A 27,401-nucleotide genomic window follows, 5' to 3' on the forward strand; every position below is an offset into this window, starting at 1 on the left:
GTACGCAGCATATGTTTAATTCTAGCTCGCAGAACGAATGAATAATTCATTTTATAGATGTGTTCCATATAGAACTTAGGTTATTTTGTCTTTTTAATAAAGAGCTGATTTTTTTTCCCCACAGAGACACTGATTTTTGAACTGATCTGCTCATGGATCTTTCAGAGTTTTTTATTTGACCTCACAGACTGTGCTTGAAAATCTTGTATCTTTGTGCAATAAATATTATTGAAAATTTAACAACATTTTGCTTTTTGTTGAACGCACACTGGATGGTCTGACTGTTTAGTGAGAGAGAGAATTTCCACAGTATCAAATTAATGAGACAGAGGTTTATGTAAGGTATGGGAGCAGAGAGGAGCTCATAGTCTAGGGTCTTTATTATTGTGATTCCTCATATAATCCTAGGTTTAATCTAAGAGTAAAAACTATATGACTTTTTGTATGTATACGTATGTGTGCAGATACATTAGATATGTGTGAATAGTTTGTGTATATGTGTATACACACAAACATACTTCTAATAGTCTAAGTATGAAAGTTTTTATTTTAATATAATAACTTAGCATAGAAAAATACAAGAAATTTAAGAGCATTTACTGGCTCTGCCCTTTCCAAATTCCAGAAGTGGAAGCATACTTACATATGGGATCTCCTGCAACAGCTGGATCTGATGGTTCACTGGGAGGGCCGACTCCCGCAGCGTTGATTGCCATTGCTCTGAACTGGTATTTCACACCTTCAATCAAACGGGGAACATTAAATTCCACGCCTTTCAATCCCATTTTGGTTATTGGTGCTCGGCTAACACGTGACCAGTAGGCACCTCCCTCTTCTCTCTTCTCCAGCCAGTAGCCAGTAATTGGAGAGCCACCATTGTCCAAAGGAGGAGTCCAGCTCACTAGCATCGACCCTTTGGTGCGCTCCAAAACTTTTGGTTTTCCTGGAGGTCCAGGTGGACGATAAGGATCTTGAATGACCACTTTATCTGACTTGCATTCATCACTGGTTCCATATTTATTCACTGCTCTAACTCGGAACTCATACTGACCATTAGGGATAAGTTTCCAGATCTAGAAATCAGACGAATAATAATTTCTTAAAAATAATATTCTTACATTGATTTTCACTTGTTTTAAAATTCAGACTATTTTGGTAGAGAAGACTCTAAAAAGAAGTACATCTGTAAACTCAAATAGATATACATACTCAAACATGGAGAAAGTCTTTTAAAATGAGAATGTGTAAATTTATTGTACCTAATTGTGGATCGCTCAAGTAAAAGACGATCTGTGTATCAGATAGTATTTACCAAGTAGCTTCAAGTGCATGGTGCTGAAAACTATACTAAAGGTTTTTGTGTGTGGTTTTGAGTTTAGTCACTAAATTCCAAGGTTTTGCTAGAATGGTGTTAATTCAGAGTCATGTCCTTTTAACGTGCATAAGAAAATACTTAGAAGAGTTTACCCCGTATCTCCTCTCTACAGCAGTGTTGGTGACTTCTTCCCATTCAGCTTTCTTCCTACTTGCATCGCGTTTGTCAATGACATAATGGGTGATTTCACTGCCACCATTGTCTAGAGGGGCATCCCATGTTAAGTAGCAAGATTCAGCTTTAATGTCAGTAACAGCAAGATTCCTTGGTGGGGATGGACGGTCTGAAAAGGAACCAACAGAGGAGATTGAGAAGGAAATTCTTGAACAGACACCAGATTTTGTATTTTTATAAGAAGGCACGTCACTTACCGTATACTTCAACATGAACATTTCGGAACACTGAGCCAAGGCGGTTAGAAGCAGTGACTGTGTAAGTGCCTTTGTCCTCCCGGACTGCTTTGGGAATGCTAAGCTCAGTCTTTGCCTCACTTCGGGATACTTCTTCCTTGGTTATCTTAAGTGCATCACTGGGTTTTTCAATCACTTTCTCATTCTTGGACCACTCAATCTTAGGCATTGGAAGGCCTGTCACATCTGCAGGGATGTTAACAGGCTCTCCTGCCTTAACTTTGATAGTGTCTCCTCGAACAGACAGGCGCAACTTAATAGTTGGAGGCACTGTGAAGAAAAGGGAAAGAAAAAAATAGCAAAGTCATAAGGCTGTTTGCTCTACCTGTGACTAAAAGTACATTAAAATCATTATTATGTTCAGATCACACACCTTCATCATCTTGTATGACCACATTAAGAGGCAGGGACGGTTCACTTTCACCAATTTCGTTGACAGCCTTGACACGGAACTCATACATTTGGTGTTCATCGAGGTCTTCAACCAGAAAAGACGTGGTTGGGCAGAGTCGCTTGTTAACTCTTTCAAAGTCAGGTTTGTCGTGACGCCGTTTTTCAATAATATAGCCTTGGATGGGGCTGCCACCGTTACTGCGGGGCTCTTTCCAGTCAAGGGTGATAGTGGACTTGGTCCTTTCCGTATATGTGAGCCTCTCGGGAGACGTTGGAGGGCCTTTAACCAGAAGCAAGTTGAAATGAAATGACAAGAATAAAATAAACATTCATGTTAAAAAATAACATTTCACTTAAATTAATTATGTGAAAACCAGGTTTCTGTTTGTTATAATGTTACATCTGTCTTTAAAATACTAAAAATGTCTCAGTTACCAGGATTACAGGCATTCATATAGGCAGAATTTTTCTTAGTAAACTCGATAGTCAAGATTATTGATTAAAAATAAACCGAGGTACACATATGCTTTTTTACATTTCGCATTTTAGATATTTTACCTCTCTCACTGGGGAAACTTCTAATTTTAATGAACGAGGAGGGCTGTCTCTGAAGTTTTGCTTTGAATGACCAGCTGAGGGCAAAGCATTCCTCTCTTATTAACAGACAATGGATATGTCTACTGAACACACTTTGAACCATGCTCTCTCAAGGGCGGGTTTAAAATGGAGTGGAAAGAGAATGTTTGTAATGCTGCTGGAGTTTTGTGTCTTGACAAACAAAACAGAACAAGCTTTGAATGGTAAAGGTTGACCCAATCCATTGACTGTTACTGCAACCCAACTCTGTTCTGTTCTTTATGGCACAGAGCGGTAACTTAAGCGGTAATAGACATTCTGAGATGAGCTGTTACAGTGAGAATGGAATCTTGGTTTCTAGGGGGAGGTAGTGGTGGTGGAGGAATAATTCCTCTGTCTCTTGGGAATGGGTCATCCTCAGAGACTTTGCTTTCCTGGATGGGATGTCAGTGTGTATTACCAAGTGTGTGCAATTTTAGGGCCTTATATTTGTTCATGTTGGTGAAGGAGATTTCCTTTGGTTGGTCTTCTATTCTTTGGTGGCTCTTTCTGGTTTGGGGGCTTCCATATCCTTCCAGTGTGGGGACTACTTGAGGGCTAAAAGGAGGCCAAAGCATTTATGCTAAGGCAGTTACCTGTCCTGTAGTCTTTCAGAAACAATGAACTCTTTAAGTAGTAGACTATTAAATTTCTCCAGTATATTTTATTACTAAGATGTAATATTTCAACTATTTTTAGGTTATTGCTAAGCTCCAGTGATTCAGGTTTTTCAGTACACAAAACTATGTTGTTTTGTGCAAAAATTACGTTGAAAATATAGCAAATATGCTTTTCTTAAAGTTGCTGGTAGTTATTTGGTTTACCTTTCTTATTTCTCTCCAGCCATAGGTCTCGAGACTATTGGAAATTTGAAGCCATAAATCTCAATACATAAATGACATAACTAGAAGCAGTCAGTATTTTACTTTGAAAACATAATGAAAACTTTCTCTCTTACCTAGTGGATCAACTGCAAGAATTGGTCCTATTTCAACAGGAGGGCCACAGCCAAACTTGTTCTTGGCAATCACACGGAACATATATTCTTGTCCCTCAAGGAGACCCGTGATATCACATTTGGATCTTTCAGTCTCTATTGGCTGTCTCCAGGTATGCATCTTAGCATCTTTTCTTTCAATGATAAAGCCTGTGATGTCACTTCCTCCATCATCTTCTGGATCAGACCAGTTAAGCAGACACATCTTTCTGTTTGTTACAACAGGTTTTAAGTCAAGAACTGGACCAGGGACATCTGAAAAATAAAACAGCAACAACAAAAAAATCAATGCAGTAAGACAGTATCACTCGGGAAAAATCCTATGGAAATCCATGTAATATTCCTTACCAAAAACTTCTACCCTGGCTGCTGCAAATTTGGAACCACAGCTGTTGGTAGCTGTAATCACATATCTGCCATGATCTTTTCTCAATGCATCCTTGATAATTAGTTCAGATTTGGTTCCAACGTTCTCTATTACAACACGGTCTTTATCCAGGTCTCCTTCTTCTTTGGTCCACACTCTTGTTGGCACAGGACGACCAGTTACCACAGCTGGAATTCTAAGAGTTTTCCCAGCCATTATCTGTATTCCAGCCTTGACAGAAACATCTAGTTCCACAGTTGGAGGCTCTGTTGAAAGAGAACAATCATGAAATAAAGATGAAAAAGAAAATCCTATAAAATAGATTAACAGGTTTATACTGTATAGCACAGGGAACTATATTTGATATCTTGGTGAAAAAGAATATGAAAACAAATATATGTATATTCATGTATGACTGAAGCATTGTGCTAAACACCAGAAATTGATACATTGTAAACTGACTATACTTCAATTTAAAAAAAAGTTAAAAAAAAAAAATCCCATACTGGGAAAACATCCATAATCTTATTCATGTGACTTTTAAGTACCTTGTGGTTCAGCCACAGTCACAGGTTCTGTTTCTCCAGGCGGTCCTTCACCTGCAGCGTTGACAGCGCTCACTCGAAGTTTATAATCGGCACCCTCTCGGACTTCTTTGACAGTGTACTCACGGGCCTTGATCATCTTCTCTGTGCAGCGTGACCATTCATTTGTGCCAACCAGCTGCTTATCGACAAAGTAACCAATGATTTCCCCACCACCATTGAAAGCTGGGGGTTCCCATGCTAGTTCAATAGCTGTAGAACTTGTGTCAGTGACTCTCGGGATAGGTGGCCCAGGTGGAGCTAGAATGAATGCAGACACACAAATCAGAACTCACTGATGGTTTTAAAATGTACAGTAGCTTACGCTATCCCACTTTCTTTTTTTTTCCCCCCAGTGTGTTGCAGGTATATGGGTAAATACTGTTTTGTGAAACTTTCAAGTTATCTATACAGATGTTTGAAATTTTACATTGCAACCTCAAGAGACATGTCTGTAGTCACGTCTACTATTGCTAGTGTTTAGTTTGATTTTTTTCCAGCTTTATTTAATAGATCCTATTGTCATATACCACATGTAAGTTTAAGGTGTACAATATGATGATTTGATACATGCATATATTGCAGAATAATTACCACGATAATGTTGTACCACATAATAATACCCCTACCCCCTCACATAATTACCATTTTTGATACCACTTAAGATCTGCTCTCTTGACAATTTTCAAGCATATAATATAGTACTGATAATTATAGTGACCATGCTGTACCCTACTTTCTTCTTAAGGGATTACTTACAGATTGGATCATGTGCTGTTTTGGGATCTGAAGGGGGACTGAACTTTCCAGGTCCAGCTGCATTTTCGGCACATACTCTGAAGACATAGGTGAGACCTTCTAATAGGCCTTCTACTTTGGTCTTCAAAGCATTCAGAAGGTTTCTGTTGACACGAGACCAGTGTGTACTGTTAACCTCACGTTTTTCCAGCCAGTAACCCAGGATGGGGCTTCCATTATCTTTTGGTTCATTCCATGTCACTAGCATACTGTTGCTGGTAACATCTTCCACAATGGGCTTATCAGGTGCGTCAGGAGGTTCTGATTAAAAAAAAGGGGAGGGGGCATACTTAAATTAATTCCCTAGTATGAGATAAGAATTCAAGTTTACAAGCTGTGATAATGTAGATACCAACATATGATAAAAAGGCAAAGTTTAGATGCTAAAGAACCTTACCAAATGGATCTTTAGCTGTAAGTGGCTTTGAAACACATGGTGGTCCAGGCCCAAACCTATTTTCAGCTCTTACACGGAAGAGGTACTCCTTTCCTTCAATCAACTTCGTCACTGGGTATTTGCAATGTCTAAGGGTAGCAGTGACAATAATCCATTCTGAGTCAGGTTTTGTCTTGTCTTTCTTTTCCAAAGTGTAGTTTATAATTTCACTGCCACCATCATCTAGGGGTGGTTCCCATTTACAGAGGACTGAGTTCTTTCTAACATCTTCGAATATGAAGTTGATTGGTGGTCCTGGTATATCTGGTATTTTGAAAGAAAGAAGTGATTAAAAATTTGTGTAGAAATGGTTGCAACGGAAAATGTAAATGTTTAGTGTGCTTCTCTGACATCAGCTTCTGTTTTTCCTACGTCTGTCTATCTTTGTATCACATTAGCTGATGAATAACAAAGTCAGTTGACTTCTTTTACATAGCCAGGAGAAGAAAATGGGACTGAGAATACCTTGCTGAAGCTGTTTCCCATTTCTTTTAACTCCCCGACCCTGCCCCAAACTCCTTACTTTTGTGTTTTACTAAAACTCTGATATTAACTTTCTTCTATCGGGAAGCATAGTTTTACCTACTTACCTAGCACACTGACAGTACAGGGAGCTTTTGCAATACCGTGGTCATTTTCAACTTTGATCATAAACAGCCCGTGGTCAGGTCGGAGAGAATCTCGGACACGTAGCTGAGATTCTCCTTTTTTACTATTGTCGATACTCAAACGTTCTGTCAGAGGCAGGAAAAATGGCTCTTCTTCTTGAACTTCACCCCTTCTCCTCCTAACTAGGGGTGCTGCTCGCTTCTTAATTTCCTCTGGTATGATGACTTTTTCATCCTTTAGCCATGTAATAGTTGGGTAAGGTGACCCAGAAATAGTTGCATCAAGCGCTATTTCATCACCTCGCCTCACTTCTAGGCTTGTTCTCATAATGACTTTCGGGGCATCTGTAATGATTAAAAACAATACTTGTTTCAATTCTGATTAAAATATCTGGCAAAACGTTATTCTCATTTGTTTTACAAGGGGAAATGGCAACCCCATTAAACAAAACGTACCAATAGGATCTACAGCTTTGGTTGGAGGAGTGGCCCTAGAAGGTTCGCCAATACCAGCAGCATTTTCTGCTCGCACACGGAATTGGTATTCCTTTCCTTCTTCAAGTCCCTTTGCTGTATAGGTCAGGACTGGTACCAGGTGTTCATTGCACCTCTTCCATCTCTCTTCACCCTTAGCAATCTTCTCTATGATGTAACCCATGATCTTGCTCCCTCCATCGTACAAAGGTGGCTTCCATGTAATAGTCATTGCCTCAGCTGTGGGATTATGAACCTCAACATCTACAGGTGGGTCAGGGGGCTCTGAAGACAAGAAAAAACTGTTAAAATGGGGAACCCATCTTCTTAAAATAAAAATTGCATGTTCACTACTAGCTACATTACATTCATGCCCAAACTTACGCTTTGGATCTTGAGCAATGACTGGATTTTTCAGTTCAATATATTCGCCTCCACCAATCTTGTTGACAGCTTTGACACGGAAGAAGTATTCACCATTTGGTATGAGATCTTTTACAGTCCAAGATAATTTGTTCTCACCAGACATGACTGGTATATATGTCCTTCTCCCGGCTTCTCTGCGTTCCAGGACATAATGAAGAATTGGGCTTCCACCATCATATTCTGGAGGTTCCCAGGTTAATTTACAAGAACTCTTGGTGATGTCACTTGCTTTAATATCTTTGCATGGTCCAGGTAGGCCTGTTAGAAATCAAATTGATAATTATTATTGTAATCTGAAAAGTCAGCATATTAATAGCACACTCTTTCTCTAAGTAGGACTATTCATATCTTGGTAGAATAATCTTTGATGTGCTGAGTGTCCCTTACATTGCAGACCATGTAGCATCGTTGGCTCCCAACTACTAAATGTCAGTAGCTCCCCTTTGTTCCAAGCAAAAATGGACCCCCAAATACCATCCATGTGTGGGGAGGAAGAGGGCAGAAAATGTTACTACCCTGGTTGAGAACACTATGAAAAAATGCAAATACAATGAATAATGAATACTGGTTCTTTAAATGTTTTTTGGGTATGCTGTATCTTTTATTTAAACTAGTACTTCACATGGAAATAATTACAACAGAAGTAAGTTGGTGTAATCAGAGTTTAACTAGCTTTAGAATTGCTTTGCTTCTCATATGGGAAGAAATAATCTGAAAGGACATTCAGTTTACGAATGGTCAACTCATGAAGCCATTTATCCTAACACTGCAGAGTTAACTAATTTTCCCAACATGTGAAGAATGTCTAGTGTATCATCAAAGAATGATTACCTATGACTTTGACATTGATTGAGGCAGTTGCTGAGCCAAGCTTATTCTCCAGGGTAATGGTGTAGACTCCAGCATCTGCATGGACACTCTTGGGAACTTCGAGGTGTGCAGAGATGTGATCATTCTTCATTGTTAATCTATCACTTGCTTTAACATCTTTGCCATCTTTATGCCAACTAACGGTTGGAACTGGGACAGCTCTGAAGGGAACAGGAATGCTTAACTTTTCACCTTCAATGACAACAATGTCGTGAGTCTCCAGATCAATTGTTGGCTTGCCTGTGAGACAGAATCCAAAAGAGGTAAAAAAAAAAAAAAAAAAAGTCAAAAATGCAATGCACGAGTAAAGCCCATTTTTTAAATTATAAAAGAAACTGTGTCCTTACAGTCTGGGTCTTTGGCAACCACGTTTTCAGAGATTTCAGACGGCTCACTGACACCAACAGCATTGACGGCTCTCACTCTCAGAACGTACTCCTTGTCAGGAACAACACCTTCTTCAACCTTGTATTTCAAATCTTTTATTGGGCGAGAATTAACTCTCATCCATTTCTCAGTGCCTACTGGACACATTTCAACATGGTATCCTATAATAGGACTTCCACCATTTTTCTCTGGAGGTTTCCAAGCAATGGCAATGTGCTTTCTCCCCGCATCTGTCACGTGTAGGTCAAGGGGAGGTGAAGGAGGACCTGAAAAAAGAGTGAAACATTCACATCCACAATCTCATCCTCAAGCTCTATACAAATATCCTTTGTCTAATCAGCACTACTTACTTGTTGGATCTTCAATGGTCAGGATTTCCGTGGGTTCACTTGGGTGACCAACTCCAGCTTCATTCTCTGCCCGAACCTGAAACTGGACCTCTGTTCCTTCAATAACATCAGTTACTCTGAAGTTACAGTCGGGTCCTGCGGTCTTTCCAGCTTTCACCCAACGGGTACCTAACTTTTCTTTCTTTTCAATGACGTATCTATTGAAATAGCAAAGCATTTCATTAGCATTAATACAGTTAAGAATTTTCAGCCAAATGCAAATTTTTCTTTATGAATTAATTAAAATTCTACCTCTGTATTGGTTTTCCACCATCATTTTTAGGTGGTTCCCACTTCAGGTCAACATGTCGTTTTGTGACATCAACCACTGCCAGAGCATAGGGTGGTCCCGGGGTGGCTGAAAGCAAAATATTCAGTGGTTAGAAAAGTGAGAGGGAAAAGTGATAATCCTTTACAAATGGTGTCACAAAGACAAAGTTAGAGAGCATACTAAAGGTGTCTTTGGCCAGGACAGAGTCCTCGACTTCACAATAGTCACTTTGTCCTATGGCGTTTTCTGCAGCAACTCGGAACACATATAAAGAACCCTCTGTCAATGGGGTCACCGTGCACTTGGTGTCCTTGACAGTTGTGTCCACTGTTTGCCAGCCTTTTCGTCTCACATCTCTCTTTTCCACAATGTAGTTGGTGATAGGGGACCCTCCATCTTTCTCAGGAACTGTCCACTTCAGGTCTGCCGTGTTTTTGGTAATGTTAATAACTTCAAGCCAGCGAGGTGGTGATGGGGGATCTGAAGAAAAAAAATACAATTTTTTACTGTCTAATATTCAGTCTTCACTAAATTCTCTAGTGATCGCCAGGAGATCATACAGCAAGGATGCAATAACCAAGAGTGACTTACAGAGCTTCTCCCGGCAAAGCACAGGGTCACTGGGTTCACTGGGTTCACTCTCCCCGGCCTTGTTCACAGCTCTAACTCGGAATGAGTATTCCTGCCCTTCCATGAGCCCTGGGAGCAAATGCTGAGTGGTGGGAACCCCTTCAGCCACTCGGACCCAGTCCTCTGTTCCCGTCTTTAGCATTTCAATGACGTAAGACTCGATCTTTGCCCCTCCATCATGTTCTGGCTTTGTCCAGTTCAACATTAATGATGTTCTGCCTATATCTTTCACAGTTGGTTTTCCAGGGGGCCATGGAGGATCTGCAAGCCAACGAAATGAAATCATTATTTAGACTTGTCAAAAGGAATTAATATAAGTTTCAAAATCACAGACGTATATAAATAATACCTATGGGATCCTTTATTAAGACTGGCTCAGTTGATCTGCTTGGTTTTCCAGGTCCTGCAAGATTTTCAGCCAACACGCGGAATCTGTATTTTTTCTTATTGGTGAGGCCTTTCACTCTGAATTAGGAACAAAGTGTGAGTTGAATACCATGATAAGAAGCAGAAACTTCTGTTTGTTTTACATAGAAGAAGCTAATTTATTTCTATTGTAATTTGGAAATTTAACTGAAAATATTTCAATATAAAGTAAAAATTGCCCTTTAATTGTCATACACTTTCGATTTGGTCAAATGTATCTATCTAATTATAGAACCTCTAAAAATAATCATTGTCATAATATGCTAGGGGACCAAACCCTTTGAAACTTCCAGAAAGTTTGATATTTTACAGTAAGAAATTAAGAAATAAGTCCTTCAATGGAATTTATATCATTTTTGAAATTATGTGGTAATAGAAAAGTAAATAAAAAACTGTATAATAATATATAATCATATTTAATCAAAAGGAAAGAAAGCTAAAGAATAAAAAATTGCTATTTTAACATCTTGATGAAAACCTGGGCATACCTGAATGTTGTGTCCTTTATTGGCATCTTATTGCATCTAACCCATTTATCAGTATCAGGATCTAATCTTTCAACCCAGTATCCCGTGATTGGGCTGCCACCATCATCGTCTGGCTCACACCAAGTGAGAGTCACTGCATCTTTAGTGATATCAGAAGGTTCCAGGCGAGTTGGAGGTCCAGGTGGATCTGTAGACAGGATAGTAACATGTTATATGTCCTATATATAAATATGACACCTAAATCCAAGTTTGACACAAGCATCCTTTTTTTTTTTTTAAAGCCTACTGATTAATGGGCGACTTACCAAACTGAAATTTGGCTGTTATTGGAGTGGCCTGAACTGGCTCACCAACACCATACATGTTTTCTGCAGCAACTCTGAAGATATATTCTTTATTGGGTGTTAATTTGGTTGCCTTGAACTTTGTATCCTTGACAGTTGACGAAAGCTTGTGCCACACTTCACTATCAGTCGCTCTTCTCTCCACGACATAATTTGTGACTTTAGATCCACCGTCATCACGTGGTGGGTTCCATGTTAGAAGACATGACTCGTTGGTGACTTCCGTGATGTCAAAAGCAGCTGGGGGTCCAGGTTTATCTGTGGATGACATTATACACTCAGAAAAAAACCCACTTTTTAAATCGTGTTTTATTATTTTTAAAAGTAGCTCGAATGAGTTTGCCCATTTTTAAAATGAGAGCCTCCCTTACCTAAGACATTCACTTCTACCACAGCGGTCGCCCGACCACAGACGTTCACGGCCTCGATGATGTACGTGCCAGTGTCACTTCTCTTACTATCGACAATTGTCACTGTGGATTTTTTAGGAACGTTTTCAATGGTGATTCTCTTGTCCTGCTTCAGAAGCATATCTGCCTTCGTCCAAGTTACTTTAGGTTCAGGCTTGCCAGTTACAGTGGCAGGAAGTTCAATCTTGGTTCCTGCTTTTACAGTGAGACCCGCAAGCAGCTTCACATCGAGGAAAATTTCTGGAGCCTCTGAGTTGGAAAAGATTATTTATGATGTTAGTAGGTTTATGCAGAATTAAAGTCACAGGTCTGGCTGGTAAACAAAAACCAAAAATAAGTACCCTGGGTGTCCACAGCCTGGATTTCATCTGTGGGTTTGCTTGGTTTGCTAGCACCTAGCCTGTTCAAGGCCTTCACGCGGTAGGCATACCACTTGCCTTCTTCAAGACCTGTCACCTCCATTCTGTCAGAAAACAAAATAAGATTTTACGTTAATGCATCTAATCTATTCCATTGTGCAATATTCATATTTCCAAAATTTATACCACTGGTATAATACTATCCTTTAAATTAATTGCTTCAATATTTTAACTAATGAAAACCTCGATTAAAGGGTAAATCAGCAGAAGTTTAAAAAATCAGATGGGCACACCAGGTAAATTCTAAACCTAACATGTTGATTTTCCAAAAGAGAGCCCATTTTAGTGAGTAAGAGTAAACATTTACTCTTGTGCCAAATAACTATAAAACTTACTTTGTTTCTGCAACTGGTTCTCCACAGGCGACCCATCGATCAGAACCACGTGGACATTTTTCAACTAAATATCCTTTGATGCGTGACCCACCGTCATATTTAGGTGGATCCCATGTTAGGAAGATGCTGTTGGCTGTTCGATCTCTCCACTTAACATTCTCCGGTGGATCTGGAACCGCTATAACAGTTTAAAGAGTGAATTAGTCTTAGATAAGCTATCTATGAAATCTCCATATTGCCAGCCTGTGTCTTTTCCCCATAACTTCAACTCCAGTTGTAAAAGCAAAAACAGGTAACAAGAGGTTAGGTAAGAAATCATCCAGAATGTACTCACTTGCAGGAGCTGACATATTTACAGGTTCATCAACATATGCGGGTTCTCCAGGGCCACACTTGTTACGAGCACAGACTTTAAATAAATACTCTTTTCCTTGAACAAGATCAGGAACTGTGAATTCTAGTTCAGTCACAAAGTCCATAACCTGGGACAAAGCAATACAGTTAATAAGCTGTTTTCCAAAAACTCTTTGCCCAAGTCAAAAGGTTTTTACCATGAGCAAGGTTACAAATAGAAGTTGTTTTGAATGCTAAGGATTATTCTTATATGAATTTCATATTAGAGAAAAATTGTAAAGTACGGCACATAATAACATCTGACCCTTAATATAAGGGATAACTGTTTCATAGTTTGTACACATTCAAAAGGTGGCAAACAAGGTGTTGATTTTTTTCTACCACCTTGGTTATTAGAAATATGATAAATCAAGGTAAAAAATAGTAATGGTATAAACTGAGGAGGAAAAAAAATGGCAGATCAGGCCAACTAAGGTAATCTAGTGGTGTGAGAAGGACCATTACCAAGGAGTTAAGTACTTAGTGTCCTTAGAATGTCTTATATATTAAAAGGGTACATTGGCTACTTAATCAGGTACCACATGAGTAGATAAGTTTTATTTTTTAACAAATCTAGCTTAAAATTTGGTAAGTCTTGCTAAAAATGAAGCAATTATACCAAATTTTGGTTGAACTACCTCAGGAAGCATTAGCATCAACACTTTTAAAGCAAGGTCAAGGAAATATGTTTCATGTATAAAAACAGATAAACTGCATGGCATTCTGGGATCTCCCCCACTCTCTTTTCTGCAGTTGGTGCAATGCTGCTCAAAACTCACTTTAGTCCATGTTTTCCGGCTGACTTCTCGCTTTTCAATAAGATAACCAGTCAGTGGACTTCCTCCATCATCATCTGGTGGTTCCCAAGTTAAATGTACTGAGTCCTTGGTTATCTCACCAAATTTCAGTTCTTTGGGTGCACTTGGGCGAGCTGAAAAAAAAAATGCAGTCAGAAGTCATCATTAATAGCTTGAACCAATATTTGTTAATACTGTCAAATCACCTTAGATAAATTAGATAACAAAAGTTTAGTTCCTTACCAATTACATTGACGTCAATTTCCCCAGAAATTGCTTTCACTGGATTTTCTAATTTCAGTGTATAAATGCCCTTGTCTGGACGTTCACTTGGAGAAATGACAAGTTCAGCATAGGCAGACAGGGTTTTCATTTTCACACGGTCCCCTGCTTCTAGTACTTTATCTCCAAAAGACCAGGTAGCAGTTGGCCTTGGATAGCCCGTACTTGGAACCAGGATCTTGATAGGATTTGGGACAATAACTTCCAGGCCATCTTTAAATGCACTTAAATCCATTGTTGGTTCAACTACCAAAGAGAAAAGTGAATGAGTTTCCAGTACTTATATTTAAGTCCCTGGTACCCCAAAGTAGCTATGTGCTGTTCCCACATCTAAAAGTAAAATATCCATTTACCAGATGCATCATCAGCAGTCAGAGGACCAAGAATTTCAGATGGATCTGAAACACCAGCTTCATTTTCTGCAGATACTCGATACAAATATTTATTTCCTTTTTGTAATCCAGTAACCTAAAATTATGAATCAATATTTGTAAAAATACACATACATTTAAGTCCATGATTATATACTGACTCTTTAGATGCACATGCTCTACCTTGTAAGTCAGTTCAGGGACAAGTTTCTTATTGCAACGAATCCAATTATCTTTTCCTTCTTCACATCGTTCGATGATATAGCCCAATATTGGGCCTCCTCCATCTTTCAGAGGAGGTTCCCATGTGAGCTGAACTGATGACTGAGTCTGATCTGAAGAATTTAGGTTCACAGGAGGACTTGGTCTCTCTGGAATGGAAGAAAGAGTTGGAGCATACCATTTAATTCAGTGACAACTTATTAAGATGGTGCTATTATCATTTCTATCATACCCATTAAAATAGGTTTAATGAATTCACTGGATAAAAGTGGGCACAAAATTCTACAATTTTGTTCAAATTTTTCTGATGTTCTTCCTTCTCATTAACTTTTAATTTGATTTATTTTAATCGAGAGGCTTAATTTCTGGATTTAATAGAGAAATTCTTTTTTTTTTTTTTTTTTGATGGGCTTACCAATTGGATCAGCAACTTTGACAAAGGGTGTGGCTGTACTTGGTTTTCCAACTCCGATTCGGTTTTGGGCCCTGACCCGGAAACTGTACTCCTGTCCTTCCACCACATCAGTGACGGTTGCAGACAGGTCTTCAGCTCTTACGGTCATGGCAGTTTCCCATCTGATAGAAGCCTTGTCCCTTAATTCAATGACGTAGTTTGTGATCTCGGCACCTCCATCATACTCTGGTGGTTCCCATGTCAGTGAGACACCAAATCTATTCACATCAGTGATCGCTACATTCAAAGGAGGACCTGGAACATCTGGATTTCATCAAAGAAGAAAACACAGGCTTCAGGTTATCTCAGGAATAAAAGAAAGGATAAGCTAGTTTACAATTTACTTAACTTCTTACCATATTTGCTCCTTGCTTCGACAGGACTGTCAGTTTCTACTGGTTCACCAGTGCCGACTCTGTTTCTTGCACTCACACGGAACAGGTACTCAACTCCTCCTTTTTGTAGTCCAGTGACAGTAAACTCACAACTGTCTGCACGGTCAGTGGCCAGAACCCAGGTCTTTCTCTTGATATCACGTCTTTCAACAACATAACCTATGATTTTGCTTCCACCATCAGTTAATGGTTCTTCCCAAGCGAGGCTCACTTCACCATCAAATGTTTCTGTCACTTCCAAGTTACGTACTGGCCCAGGAACATCTGAAATTCACATATAAATTTTTTTTTTAGTGTGTTAGCATGCTTTTAGTTGTGCTTTGACAGTAAAGTCTGAGTGACTCCAGGGCTTACCAATAACTTGTAAATTGATGAATGCTTCTGCTTTTCCATGTTTGTTCTGAAGGACAATTTTATACCTTCCTTTGTCCCCTTTCTTGGCTTCTGAAATTCTGAAGGAAGTTTGCTCAGCTGTAGTATCAACGGTTTTTGAAGAAAGGGGCTCATTTTCTTTAAACCACTCTGCTTCTGCTTTGGGGTAGGCCTCATAGGGCACCACCATTGTCAGGGGCTGGCCAACATCAACCACGAGGTCTTGATCAGCTGTCTTGATTTTAGGTGCAGCTAGTGAGAAAAATAACATGTGAATGCTTTTGAGTGATTTATTGTAGTCCAGCTATGCCCTAGCTTCTTCACTATGCATTTGTTAGCAAATATTCATTACATAACCTTAGAGGCATATCACAGTCACTTTACAGCAGAGAACTTTAGCTGACTTAAGAGTTCTCACAGCTTATTCTGCAAATTATCAGACTCTGAAGAACAGAGGATTAAGGATGATATGAAACCATAAAATCTCCATTCTTTGCCAATAATAACAGAGAACTAAACATAGTGCATAAAACATTTTTTTTCTTTTTGTATAAAGTAGACACCTCATACTTAGTTCACGATAAACCAAACTTGTTCTTACATACAAGAGGTATATTAATAGCTCTTTCAAATGCCAACCTATAAGGATGCCTTGGAAGCTTGGGTCAGGATGAGAACAGACCTAAGAGGCTCCACAGGGATTTGGAAAGAAGAAAAGAATGCTGCCATCTCTAGGTCTGGATTTGCTGGGAAGACTCTCAGAGCAATAGGTTAATTCTAGGAATCAATCAACAGCTGCCATGTGCCAGGAACTCTTCTAGGTTCTGGCATGTAAAAAGCAATGCTGTCAATTTCTTCTGACTCGGGGCACTTGGTGGTAGGAGGAATTAGAATAGTTGACTTGTGGATAGGGCTTAACAAGAATAAAAGGCTTTCAAAAGCATTTTCTCATTAATTAACTGAAATCTGAAACATACACTGAAATCTGAAAACTGAAATCTGAAACATACACAGTATCTGTGACATTGTGAAGATATTTGAAAATAAAAGAAAGGGGCCTACCTGCCAGTTCAAGCTTAGCTCTGGCTTCTTTGTCTTTGGCAATAAATCTGTATTCACCCTGGTCTCGGGGCTTAATATCACAGATCTGTAGTCTGTGTATCTTTCCTTCACTCATCATCTGGTGTTTGTCACCCTGGACAATAATCATGTTATTTTTTAGCCATTGGACTTCCACCTTATCTTTGTTGAGCTCAGCTAAAAAGACAACATCAGCACCAGGGGCTTCAAGGATGTCTTGGGGAGGCCTGATGATCTCAACAGGGATTTCTGAAAAGAAAATGTGAAATAAATACAAACATGTTTGTACTGGGATTAACAACTTTTAAAAGCTGGCACTGATATTAAAATTGTCCTTCCACTTAATACGTACCTTCCACAAAGAGTCTAGCTCGAGACTTCCTGTCTTCTACTCCACAAGCATATTCACATTCATCATCCAGCCGGCAATCCTTAATAATGAGTCTGTGTACGCTGCCATCCTTTTCAAATTTGTATCTAAAAGAAGAGATTGAATTACTGGTTAGCTTGCATTAACGGCCACTAAATTGCCAAAAGTGTATGTATAACTACAGAAATAGAGATTAAGTAGCTTTCACGTACTTTTTGCCTTCTTTGATTTCTCTCCCATTTCTGTACCATTTTACATTTGCCTTCTCTCTGGAGAGCTGGCAGGAGAAGACAGCATCATCGAACTCGGTGACTGTCTGGTCTTCCAAGTGTTCCACAAATTCTGTAGGGGCTTCTATGATGAGAAGGTCAGCAACAGATTTATCTTGTCCAGCAGTGACAATGTATTCACCCTCATCGGGGAAGCCACAGTCTTTAATGATTAGAGAGTGCTTATATTTATCGATTCTGTATAAAACACGGTTGTCAAAAGCCACCTCTTCTCCATTTTTCGTCCACTTCAGTCTTACATTGAGACGGTTGACCTTGCACCAGAACGTGACAGATTTCTTCTCCATTGTTTCAATATCCTGAAGAGGCTCAACAATCCTAAGTTCTTCCTCTGTTGGAAAGGAGAAGAAGAAGGTTGCTTTTAACTGTCTTCATAATAGACGTTGATTTTAAAAATTTCTAATGCTGTCCAAGTGTCTTACCTTCTACTATTAGATTGGCTGCACTCTTAACATTTTCACCTCTGTGATTGGTCAGAGATACACTGTAGTTGTCTTGATCATCTAATCGTGCATTTCTAATTCTGAGGGTGTAGACCAGGTCTTTTTGGAGAATAATGTATTTTGAACTGTCAAATATGGCTTCTTTATTTCTGAACCATTTGGCTTTGGCACCTTCAGTATTGACCTCACAGTTAAAGGTGACTTCTTGCTGTTCCTTCACACGGGTGTCCTTCAGAGGAACTATGATCTTGAGTTTTTCTGAAAACAATCAACAGGACTTCATAGTATGAAGCAGTAATAGATGCGAACAGAAGTAAACCCAAGAAATACAAACAAACTTACCAATTACTGTCAAGTGAGCTGCTGCTCTGGCGGCCCCAACCATGACTACGTAAGTGCCCATATCTTGTAGAGTGGCATCTTTCACCACGAGGATCCTCTTCTTGCCATCAGCAATAATGTCATACTTATCTCCAGATTCAAGTGTCTTATCATCTCTCTTCCACTGGACTTCAAAGCTTTCCTTTGATATAGAGCAGACAAATTCAGCCTTTTCTCCTTCAAGTATCTCAAGGTTTTGAGGCTTTGAGATAAATTCAGCTGCAAGTTCTGGAAAGAAAAAGGCGCAAGATATTGAAAACGTAAGCATCTGTAACTTAAATGCAACCAGTATGGTTTTCTTAAAATAAAATAGTCTTCACTGTAACTTTCATACCATGTACTTTGACTCTGCCATCAGTTCGAGAACTTGGGAGTCGGCAGTTGTAGTTGCCCGCATCCTCAAGGTGAGCGTTCTGAATGGTCAGGATTCTCTTCCGTCCATCAGTAAGGAGTTCGTATCTACCTGTTTCAATGATCTCTTCATCTCCTTTGTACCAAACCACTTCTGCCCCAGGCTTGGAGACTTCACAAACCAGTTTTATGGTGTCTGTTTCACTAACTTCAATGTTGGTAAGATTTTTTGTAAAGACAGCTTCTTCTTCTGCAAGAAAAATTAAAAAAAAAAATTGAATTAAACTGGAAACTTTTCCCCCCAACATATATACTCCTGCAAAGAAAGACTTCACTCTTACCCAGGACTGTCAGCATGCCAGAAGTTCTCGCTGTCCTTACTTCACAGGAATATTCCGCTTCGTCGTCCAGTAGGCATTTGTTGACGACAAGAATGCGGACGGCTCCCTTAGATATGATGTCGTATTTTTTGCCCTTTTTAATTTCAGCACCATCTTTAAACCACTGAACCTATATTTAAGATAAATAAATACTTTTATCAGTTTTCTTGTTCCTTTGCACGTTCGTGCGTCCTTAAGGCGAACTGTTTTCCTAAGCTTTTCTAAAAGCAGCCATCATTTTGTGAAGAACCGAAGTGGTAAATACAGCTAAACCCCAAAAAGCAAGAACAAATTTCCTCAGTTATTATTAAGTGAGCAGCTGTGATATTATCAGTTATTAAAAATAATGGGACCATATTAAGTTTAGAGCAGTAGAGGGCTTTAGCGATCATGCAGACCAGCTCTTTTGCTTTCCAGATGTGTAAACCATGACTCAAAGGTGACTTGCCAATGGTAGTTAGTAGCAACCAGGAGTACTTAGTTGAGACATAGGAAATTACTGATACTTGTTTTTAGCCTAAGAAAACAGCAACTTCATATGGTTCAAATGAATAATTTCTAAATCTCCTGATTGAGAGTCCAGTGTTTTTCAAGTCATAGTAAATGAATAATACTAAAAAGAGAACAGTTAAATCAAGTATGTACTATCAAGTATGTATTTCATACTGAAGTGTGACATCTTCAATCTAATAATCGTTAATCTAAAAGAAAAGTGATGATCAGAGATAGGTTTGATTAACCTTTTTTTTTTTTTTCCCATTTTGGCTAACCAAAAGTAAACACAGTTACCCAACAACACAAGTTAGCAACCATCCAATCACAGACCTTGGCATTTTCTCGGGAAATTTCACACTCAAACCGTGCCATTTCTTTTTCCTTAACTTGAAGATCAGTGAGTGGTCTTAGGAATTCCACATGAGGAGCTGTAAGAGAAGGTCATCAGAATTCAAAATGAGGTTTCTAGAAAGTCACTCTGACATTACTGTAGTACGTATTAAGAAAAAGTGAGTCTTTTGCAGGCCTTTCCATCTTAACAGGCTACAACTGGCTTAGAAATCATTTGGAGCTCCCATTCAGGTGTGATACTTTGCATTTTACATCTTGGTAGTTTTCATAAAATTATGTGGCAACCTATATATATCCAACTAATTCTATCTGTCTGTCTGTCTATCTAATCTATCATCACCAGCTCAGTTCTTCTGAATGATAGCTGGAAGAAAAATCTTCTCCAGAGTTGAAAGTTGATACTGTCAAAAGAAATACCAGTAGCAAAGAAACATTATCTTATTTAAGGCAAGCAGCATAGTCTTTAAGAAATTAGAAGAATTCAACGATAGTGCATCTTGAAGAGCTATGATCAGTCTTGTCTATGGCTAAGAGGCTTGAGTCTGCAATTGAAATCATATACGTTCAGCTTTTTGTGTGTGTCAACTTCAAAGACGTCACGTATAAGTCAGGCACAAAATCCATTAGTGCGACAAAGCAACATGTTTTGCATGGGAGGGTGGCTTTTTTTTTTTTAATATCTCTTGTTTCATTTATCCCCAGAATTAAATTGGGGGATGCATAGGATTGGAGAGTTTCCCACATGCCCTTCCTTCTTTCAGGGGTACTTGTGAATCTTTTCCAAGATGACCTTTATTGATCAGTGAGATTCTGGAACACAAGTGCTGGCTTATAGGCTTGAAGATCTGCTCAGCCTTCTTGGAGTGGCGACAAAGTAGATGACATAGTGAAGAAGGAGACCCAAGAAGCTACTCTGTCATAAGCTAAAGCAAAGCAACCAAAGTGGAAAGGATAAATACAAGACGCATGTTGAAGCACAATCAAAGCCACTGTTTTATAGTTATTGACAGATGGGGAGCAACTAAACCAAGCAGCAAGTATTGCACAAAAAGACAGACTGAAAAATGTTATCACTGGACAAATGAATGAATGAAAAAAAATGAGCTAGCATGTGGCATTTTGAAAAAAAGACATTATATATTTCACCAGAGGAAGAAGTGATGCTAAAAACCATTAGTGCTCTCTTCATTTATAGGACTCAAAGAATCCAGGCTTCGCTCATCTTCTTTTCCATTCTTATTCTCAGAGATGGCATTACGTGAGTGGGCTTGATCGTATTACAGCAAATCTCTAGCATGCTCCCTATTCAAACTGAAATTTCACGCTCGTTTTCTAGTGGTTTCTCAAACCTGAGAATTCATTTTATTCCAAGTGGAAATTGCTTTCATTTCCTTTCCTTTTCTCTCTCTCTCTTTTTTTAAATCATGGCTCCCTTCTTGTCTTTTAAAATTCAATTTGTCCTCATCTGTATTGGGATATTCCTGCAGTAGGCTTAAACCCCACGTAGACAAACAGCATGTCTGCTCACTACTCAGTGAGAAGCATAGCAAAATGTGATCAGCCTGTCCTTCTCAGACCAGATGTGGCAGAAGGAACTCTCTCTCTTTTTTAAACACATAGAGGATCATGTTATGTCAGTACTGATACTGTTTTAAGTTGCCAAGAAATGCGATTAGGGCAAGAAGGGCATGCAAAAAGTGGTTTTTTGTTTGTTTGTTTGTTATCAAAGAGTTGCAAATGAAAAGTCCTGTGTAAGAAGAATACTTACGCACGACGTTCAGGTTACAGGAAGTCTTAAAATCCTTAGCATCACAAGTGTATGTTTTAATATCCTCTGGGGTACAGCCGTGTATAATAAGTTTTCTGACCCTGCCATCAGCAACAATTTCATACTTCTTGCTTTTGAGAATTTCTGTTCCATTCTTGAACCATTTCACCTTAGCATTTTCTCGTGATACTTCACACTCCAAAACGGCTGTGGCTTCCTCTTCGACCGTCTGGTCCTCAAGAGGCTTAGTGAATTCAACTGGGGGTTCTGAAAGAATCATACTAATTAGCCAAGGTATTTCTCCTTTCCTTCTCCAAGAGTTTCAGCACTTCCTCAACTTTCCTCTCACATCTCCAGGGATTTTCTGTTTTTAAGTTTCATTTGTAAATTTTGATTTCACTCAGATGTTTTCCTCTAATAATGATGTTTCATCATTATTTGTATATAGAGGAAAAGCATTTTTAAAGAATATGAAACACTGAGGAAATAATAGCCAACTCTTAGTTAAGAGAGTGATGGATACTTTGATAATAATTCTTCCTCCAGATGTTGACTGAATGCAATAAAAACAGTGGGGATGGAAAGACGAAGTAAAACCTATTCTAGCCAATTTTGGCTTTTTTTTTTTTAATAGTCTATGAGGCTATTTTCTTAGGCCAAAATTACACTTTCTGATATTTGGTGGATTTTAATGATTTATGGTACTTATATACAGATAATTGAGAGTTGGCATTATTTATGAACCTCTATATTATACATGTTTTTTAAAAAAAATAAGCCATGCAGTTACCTTTCACAATGAGTTTGGCTTGTGTTTTGAAATCTTTTGCTACTAGTTGAACTTCTCCAGCATCTTCTAACTTTACATCCCTCAGAGTAAGTGTATGAACTCTTCCTTCTGAACGTGTGACCACCTAGTTTTTTGAAAAAAAGTGCAGTTTAAGAATATATGAATGGTAACCACACTATTTTAGTGATCATTTTGAAATGTATAGAAATAATCGAAACAACATATTATGTACCAAGAACTAACATGGTGATGTAGGTCAATTATACTTCAAAAACAAACAAACTCACAGAAGAGATCAGATTTGTGTTTACTAGAGGCAGGGTGTGATGTGGGGGCTCATTGAATGAAGGTAATCAAAAGGTACAAACTTCTTTTCATAAGATAAATAAGTACTAGGGCTGTAATGTACAACAAGATAAATATAATTAACACTGTTGTACATTATATATGAAAGTTGTTAAGAGGGTAAATCCTAAGAGGTCTCATCACAGAAAAAACAAATTTTTTCTATATTTTAAAATTTTATCTATATGAGAGGATGGATGATCACTAAACTTATTGTGGTGATCATTTCATAAGTCAAATCATTATGCTGTACACCTTAAACTTATACAGTGCAGTATGTCAATTATGTATCATTAGAACTGGAGACACAAAAGAACATATGAAAGTGCAATCCAATATACAGAGGTGCATTTAGTTCATTCAGGTAAACAGTTTGAAATAGTGCTTTCCAAGTTGTTTTATAATTATAAAACATGTATGTATTTGAAAATGATTTTAACCAATAGTTTGGAATCTTTTGAGGAAATTTTAGGCTTTTGTAGTTTCATAGTTACCTTTACATAATTACTAGGTGGCCTTTTATAGTGAAATGCCTAGGCAAATGTTTATGTGTGTGTGTGTGTGTATGTATATGTATACATATATATCTGCCTCCATTCTGCTACTGGGTTTATATTTATATAAAGGAAGAACTTAGAATAGCTAAATAATAAAGGAAGGAAAAAGATGATTGCATATAGTAAGCTGAAAGTAAACTTCATGTTCTAAATGCTAGGTGTTTGCTGTACAACGAGCTAGAATTCTTCCCATTTATTTTAGCAATTAAAATTATTTTGCAAACCAACTAAACCTGTGATTAAAATAATATTTTGTTCAAAAACACAAGTGAAGATGTTGACTCTTCTTCTCTTCAGATATGGTTGCATTTCAGGACTGGGAAAATCAGGTATCAGACGGGGCTATAATTGTTCATGTGGCAGGGAGCAAATGGATAAAAGAACTTCAGAACTAGTTAAAGCACGAGACCACGTGGTCTTAGAATATTGACACAAATGCTGCCACCACTGTTAACATTTGGATGATAAATTCTTGTTGTAAATGCAACCTTAGGTGGTTTGAAGGGGCATTGTCGTAGGAAAATGAATTATCAAGAAGAACACACCGCCTTGATATGGGCTGTCATTAGGTCCCATAACTGTGATTTGTGCAGCTGAAAATCAGGCTACAACCTGACAGGAAACTGTGAGACATTTGGAGGTTCTTCTAGTTCTACCATCCAAAATTCCATAAGACTCTGTGCCCTGTCATCGAGATTGATTTTGCACTGCTTCAGGGTTTACTTATAGTTAAGAATAATGTAAAAAATTTTGTTTGTTTGCTTGTTTGTTTTATCAGTGGAACTGTTACTATGCTGTGTAAAACAAAGAGTCAGGAATAAAGTTTCATATAAAGGTTTTTCCTTGATGAAGAGCTGGGCATGGTTATATTAATATATTGAATGGGAAAAAAACTGTTTTTATGATGACATTTCAATATAAATTTTCAGTTTAAAATTTGGACTGTGATTTAGGGCCATTTTTAAAAGTATCCAGGTTCTAATCCACCAACAGATATATGTTGTCTATTAACACATTGTTTTGTCATGGAAATTTCTCTGAGGCTACTCAAGAATATTCTATCACCAAGAATTTGGCTAAGAACATAGTGGTTCTCAATAAATAGCTCATAGACAGTGTATGCTGATTACATTTAAAAAGGGCCAAAAACTAACAGGTATCTTATAAAAATAAACCAATAATGTGAATGCTGAAGATTTTGTGGTAGATTATATAAAGATAATATTAGAGGTTATCCTTAAAATATCGTTATTTTTTAAGGGAAGCATACTGCTGTAATGCAATAGACATTAGGACTGTAATCAACCAAACTATTAAAGTTTAAATACAAAATTATCAATGGCCATTTAGGACTTAGCAGTCCTTCTTGAACTGATGGCCAAAGGGGGGAAATACTCATTTCTGAAATTTTCTCTTTTGATAACCCAATACAATAATGTGTTTTTGTTTGGTTGATGTAGTTTACGGAGGCTAAACATTCTGTGAAGTAAAGATGAAAGGCCTGAGTTAAAGTGATAATAGCAAGTTTGTTCTAACAGATTTAATTTAAACAAAACCTGCAAAATATAATAAAATGACTATTCCTTCACAGCTTATATTTAAGTTCTTTTAAAAAAAGAGCCATTGAAGTAATATAAGAGCAAGTTCATAAAAAGCTGAAGTATTTGGGTGGCTAAAGTAAAGGATTAAAATTCCTATGCCAAGAGAGACACAAAGAGGTGCTACAGAATTATAGTAAGGTGATCCTTTCTAATCTGAGAAAAGAAAGTTTAGTGACAATAAGACATACATATATATGTATATATTTTTGAGTAAAATGTAACTAAGATTTTTAGAAGTCTACATTTTAATTTAAAATAGTACAGTTTTCATTGATTAGAACCAATGAAACCGATCTTATAATAAAAATCTCTTCATTTGACCAAAAGATATTTAGTAGCAGAATAATAGTATCATTTGTCCTTAAGCAGTGTTCCTTTATTCAGATCATGAATTTATCTAGAAAGGATCTTGAAAAGTCAGCCAATCCTCTGCCTTTGACACACTTAATTGGATAAATGCACATTAAAAAAAAGCAAACTTGAAGGTGGAGATGCCTCCATCGCCCAGCTCAGTATTTAGAAGGCCTCACCATGAGGATGGTTTCCTCACATTTAACTTATTCTCTCGCTGCAATTTGAACATTTGACTGCTTTTTCTATCTTTAGTTAAAAAAAAAAAAAAAAGAGAGATCAAATTACTTGTCATTACTGTTCGTATAACAGACAGACTTTAACTCGAAGATGACTGTTAACTGAATTACCCTTTAATCACTTTGGTAGAACACTAGTTTTTTTGTTTTGTTTTAGAACAGGTGTTCAAAGGCATTTTCCTTGTAATACTTTAATTAACTTTGTGGCTCTTTGTTAAATTCCTTTTAAATTATATAAGTCTTAAAAATTTGATTTCTATTGAAGCCTCGATGTAACATTTGATGCTATTTCTAAAATACTGGAAAAAAAATTGACACAGGACAATGTAATGCCCTGTGCTTTATTTCCAACCCACGTTGGACATTTGCTATATATTTCATTTCAAGAATTCAAAATTAAAGGCACTTATCAAGATAATTTTGACAAAACACATTGTTTTAGGGGGCAAAATACATTGCTCATTTTGGGTAAATTGTATTTTGGGCCTATCTGAATAATTGCTTCGGTTTTTACGTATGGGTAAAATCTTGGGCCAACACCAGAAGCTGGTTATTTCCTAAAACTTTGTAAAGCATATTTGTTCATACATATGGAAAATCAGGGAGCCCTCCTCTCTTGCCAGTACCATCAGTTGCACTTTAAATAGTCCACTTGCATTCCAGAATGTGCAGAGCTCAAAGCACTTGAGGGTTAAAAATAGCTTTGAAGAAATGCTTGAAGAGCAGATCTGCCCAAGAAGCTATCTCAACTACTTGATCAAACTGCCTGAAATGGAATTTCAATCCTCTCCTCTTAATCCCCTTATACGCAGAACACTAGATAGCATGGTGAGAATTAGCCATAGAACTTAGTCTGTACTGTTGTTACCATGCATCGAATCAGAAAGCCTTTTTGATCCTTCCTGCCTCCCAGTTAATTAAACAAACTATCACTGATAACTAGTGAGTGTTTTGCCTTTTCCTCAAAAGACTAAAACTTAATTGTACTTAAAGTTTTAATTTCCATTTCGATAAAAATACCAGGTTAAACCCAACAAAAGTCAGAAGAATTTCTTTACAATTACTTTACAATTTCGGCAGAAATCAGGCTTGAGTAGGGAAAAGAAAGGGAAAGGGAGAGTAGGGGGCATAAGAAGGCAAAGAACTAGGAACACACACATGAAGACAGAAGAACCCAGAGAAAAAGGAAGAGCAAGACAGGCAACTGCACGCCTGCTTTTTACCTTCTCGCCGGGCTCTAGTTTCTTCCCTCGGAGATACCATTCCACTGGGATATCCTCATAAGACAGCTCGCAGTCAAAGGTGGCTGTTTCCCCTGCAGTTACTGTGACATCCTTCAGAGGCCTCAGAAGACCAATGACTCGTGCTTGGCAAGAGGAAGGAAACGGCTTTGGATCACTCATTTTGTAATGCCAAAAGAATCAGGACTGATTTAGTTCTTAATCTCCATGGTTGCTTTCTTCAAGAAGGAGAGAGCCACAGGCCTGCCCACTGTTCAAACTCCCATGAGAACGTGCCCCTTGGTGCTGAGGAGGGGAGAGCTGGTGGCTAGAGAATGGGTATCTGTAGGGGCCCTTTCATTCTAATATACAAGGTCAGCAAGAAGTCTGTGCTGCATCTGTCTCTGCCAGGCGTCAAGTTCCTCTTGCTACATAGGTATGTGACTTCCAAAATAACTAAGACTCTGATTGGGAGAGGACAAGGGCCCCTCAATCACATAGCCTGTCTGATCCATAAACACTTTTGCACCTTCCAAAAATGTTAGCCCGATGCTGCCCGCCTCCCCTCTGGAGTCTGAAATGCCCACACAGCAAAAGTTATCTGTATGGTGCTGTAGTTGTACAGCCGCCTGAAGGATGTGGTCTTTAAGG

The 27,401-nt window shown here is 38.2% G+C and overlaps 1 protein-coding gene and 1 long non-coding RNA gene across 4 annotated transcripts in view; one reads left to right on the forward strand and one right to left on the reverse strand.

Annotated features, from left to right (window-relative positions):
* The window catches only part of LOC135321141 (uncharacterized), a 124,929-nt gene that overhangs the window by 82,461 nt on the left and 15,067 nt on the right, over nucleotides 1–27,401 (forward strand). For 2 of the 3 annotated variants that reach the window (XR_010380635.1, XR_010380633.1), the window contains one exon: nucleotides 3,756–5,589. This is a non-coding gene — a long non-coding RNA (uncharacterized LOC135321141). The remainder of the gene's footprint in view (nucleotides 1–3,755; nucleotides 5,590–27,401) is intronic. The other variant, XR_010380634.1, reaches the window with a different exon arrangement.
* Nucleotides 1–27,401, reverse strand: part of TTN (titin) — a 284,130-nt gene that overhangs the window by 74,972 nt on the left and 181,757 nt on the right. The window contains exons 207-249 of the mRNA XM_064484940.1: nucleotides 26,754–26,896; nucleotides 22,438–22,561; nucleotides 21,648–21,914; nucleotides 19,859–19,956; nucleotides 18,995–19,163; nucleotides 18,637–18,903; nucleotides 18,264–18,530; nucleotides 17,901–18,179; nucleotides 17,401–17,809; nucleotides 17,171–17,295; nucleotides 16,801–17,067; nucleotides 15,721–15,990; nucleotides 15,328–15,630; nucleotides 14,933–15,235; nucleotides 14,479–14,666; nucleotides 14,278–14,392; nucleotides 13,886–14,170; nucleotides 13,625–13,776; nucleotides 12,787–12,934; nucleotides 12,453–12,630; nucleotides 12,040–12,161; nucleotides 11,660–11,947; nucleotides 11,250–11,546; nucleotides 10,945–11,131; nucleotides 10,380–10,495; nucleotides 9,992–10,291; nucleotides 9,581–9,880; nucleotides 9,382–9,487; nucleotides 9,091–9,287; nucleotides 8,701–9,006; nucleotides 8,315–8,593; nucleotides 7,442–7,741; nucleotides 7,040–7,342; nucleotides 6,566–6,928; nucleotides 5,937–6,239; nucleotides 5,501–5,800; nucleotides 4,706–5,002; nucleotides 4,139–4,423; nucleotides 3,752–4,045; nucleotides 2,159–2,458; nucleotides 1,747–2,055; nucleotides 1,468–1,658; nucleotides 644–1,073 (exon numbers count right to left, since the gene is read on the reverse strand). Of these exons, the coding sequence (XP_064341010.1) occupies nucleotides 644–1,073; nucleotides 1,468–1,658; nucleotides 1,747–2,055; nucleotides 2,159–2,458; nucleotides 3,752–4,045; nucleotides 4,139–4,423; nucleotides 4,706–5,002; nucleotides 5,501–5,800; nucleotides 5,937–6,239; nucleotides 6,566–6,928; nucleotides 7,040–7,342; nucleotides 7,442–7,741; nucleotides 8,315–8,593; nucleotides 8,701–9,006; nucleotides 9,091–9,287; nucleotides 9,382–9,487; nucleotides 9,581–9,880; nucleotides 9,992–10,291; nucleotides 10,380–10,495; nucleotides 10,945–11,131; nucleotides 11,250–11,546; nucleotides 11,660–11,947; nucleotides 12,040–12,161; nucleotides 12,453–12,630; nucleotides 12,787–12,934; nucleotides 13,625–13,776; nucleotides 13,886–14,170; nucleotides 14,278–14,392; nucleotides 14,479–14,666; nucleotides 14,933–15,235; nucleotides 15,328–15,630; nucleotides 15,721–15,990; nucleotides 16,801–17,067; nucleotides 17,171–17,295; nucleotides 17,401–17,809; nucleotides 17,901–18,179; nucleotides 18,264–18,530; nucleotides 18,637–18,903; nucleotides 18,995–19,163; nucleotides 19,859–19,956; nucleotides 21,648–21,914; nucleotides 22,438–22,561; nucleotides 26,754–26,896 (10,530 nt within the window). The remainder of the gene's footprint in view (nucleotides 1–643; nucleotides 1,074–1,467; nucleotides 1,659–1,746; nucleotides 2,056–2,158; nucleotides 2,459–3,751; nucleotides 4,046–4,138; nucleotides 4,424–4,705; nucleotides 5,003–5,500; nucleotides 5,801–5,936; nucleotides 6,240–6,565; nucleotides 6,929–7,039; nucleotides 7,343–7,441; nucleotides 7,742–8,314; nucleotides 8,594–8,700; nucleotides 9,007–9,090; nucleotides 9,288–9,381; nucleotides 9,488–9,580; nucleotides 9,881–9,991; nucleotides 10,292–10,379; nucleotides 10,496–10,944; nucleotides 11,132–11,249; nucleotides 11,547–11,659; nucleotides 11,948–12,039; nucleotides 12,162–12,452; nucleotides 12,631–12,786; nucleotides 12,935–13,624; nucleotides 13,777–13,885; nucleotides 14,171–14,277; nucleotides 14,393–14,478; nucleotides 14,667–14,932; nucleotides 15,236–15,327; nucleotides 15,631–15,720; nucleotides 15,991–16,800; nucleotides 17,068–17,170; nucleotides 17,296–17,400; nucleotides 17,810–17,900; nucleotides 18,180–18,263; nucleotides 18,531–18,636; nucleotides 18,904–18,994; nucleotides 19,164–19,858; nucleotides 19,957–21,647; nucleotides 21,915–22,437; nucleotides 22,562–26,753; nucleotides 26,897–27,401) is intronic.

This window comes from Camelus dromedarius, chromosome 4 (genome assembly GCF_036321535.1).
Source record: "Camelus dromedarius isolate mCamDro1 chromosome 4, mCamDro1.pat, whole genome shotgun sequence".
Lineage (NCBI taxonomy): Eukaryota > Metazoa > Chordata > Mammalia > Artiodactyla > Camelidae > Camelus > Camelus dromedarius.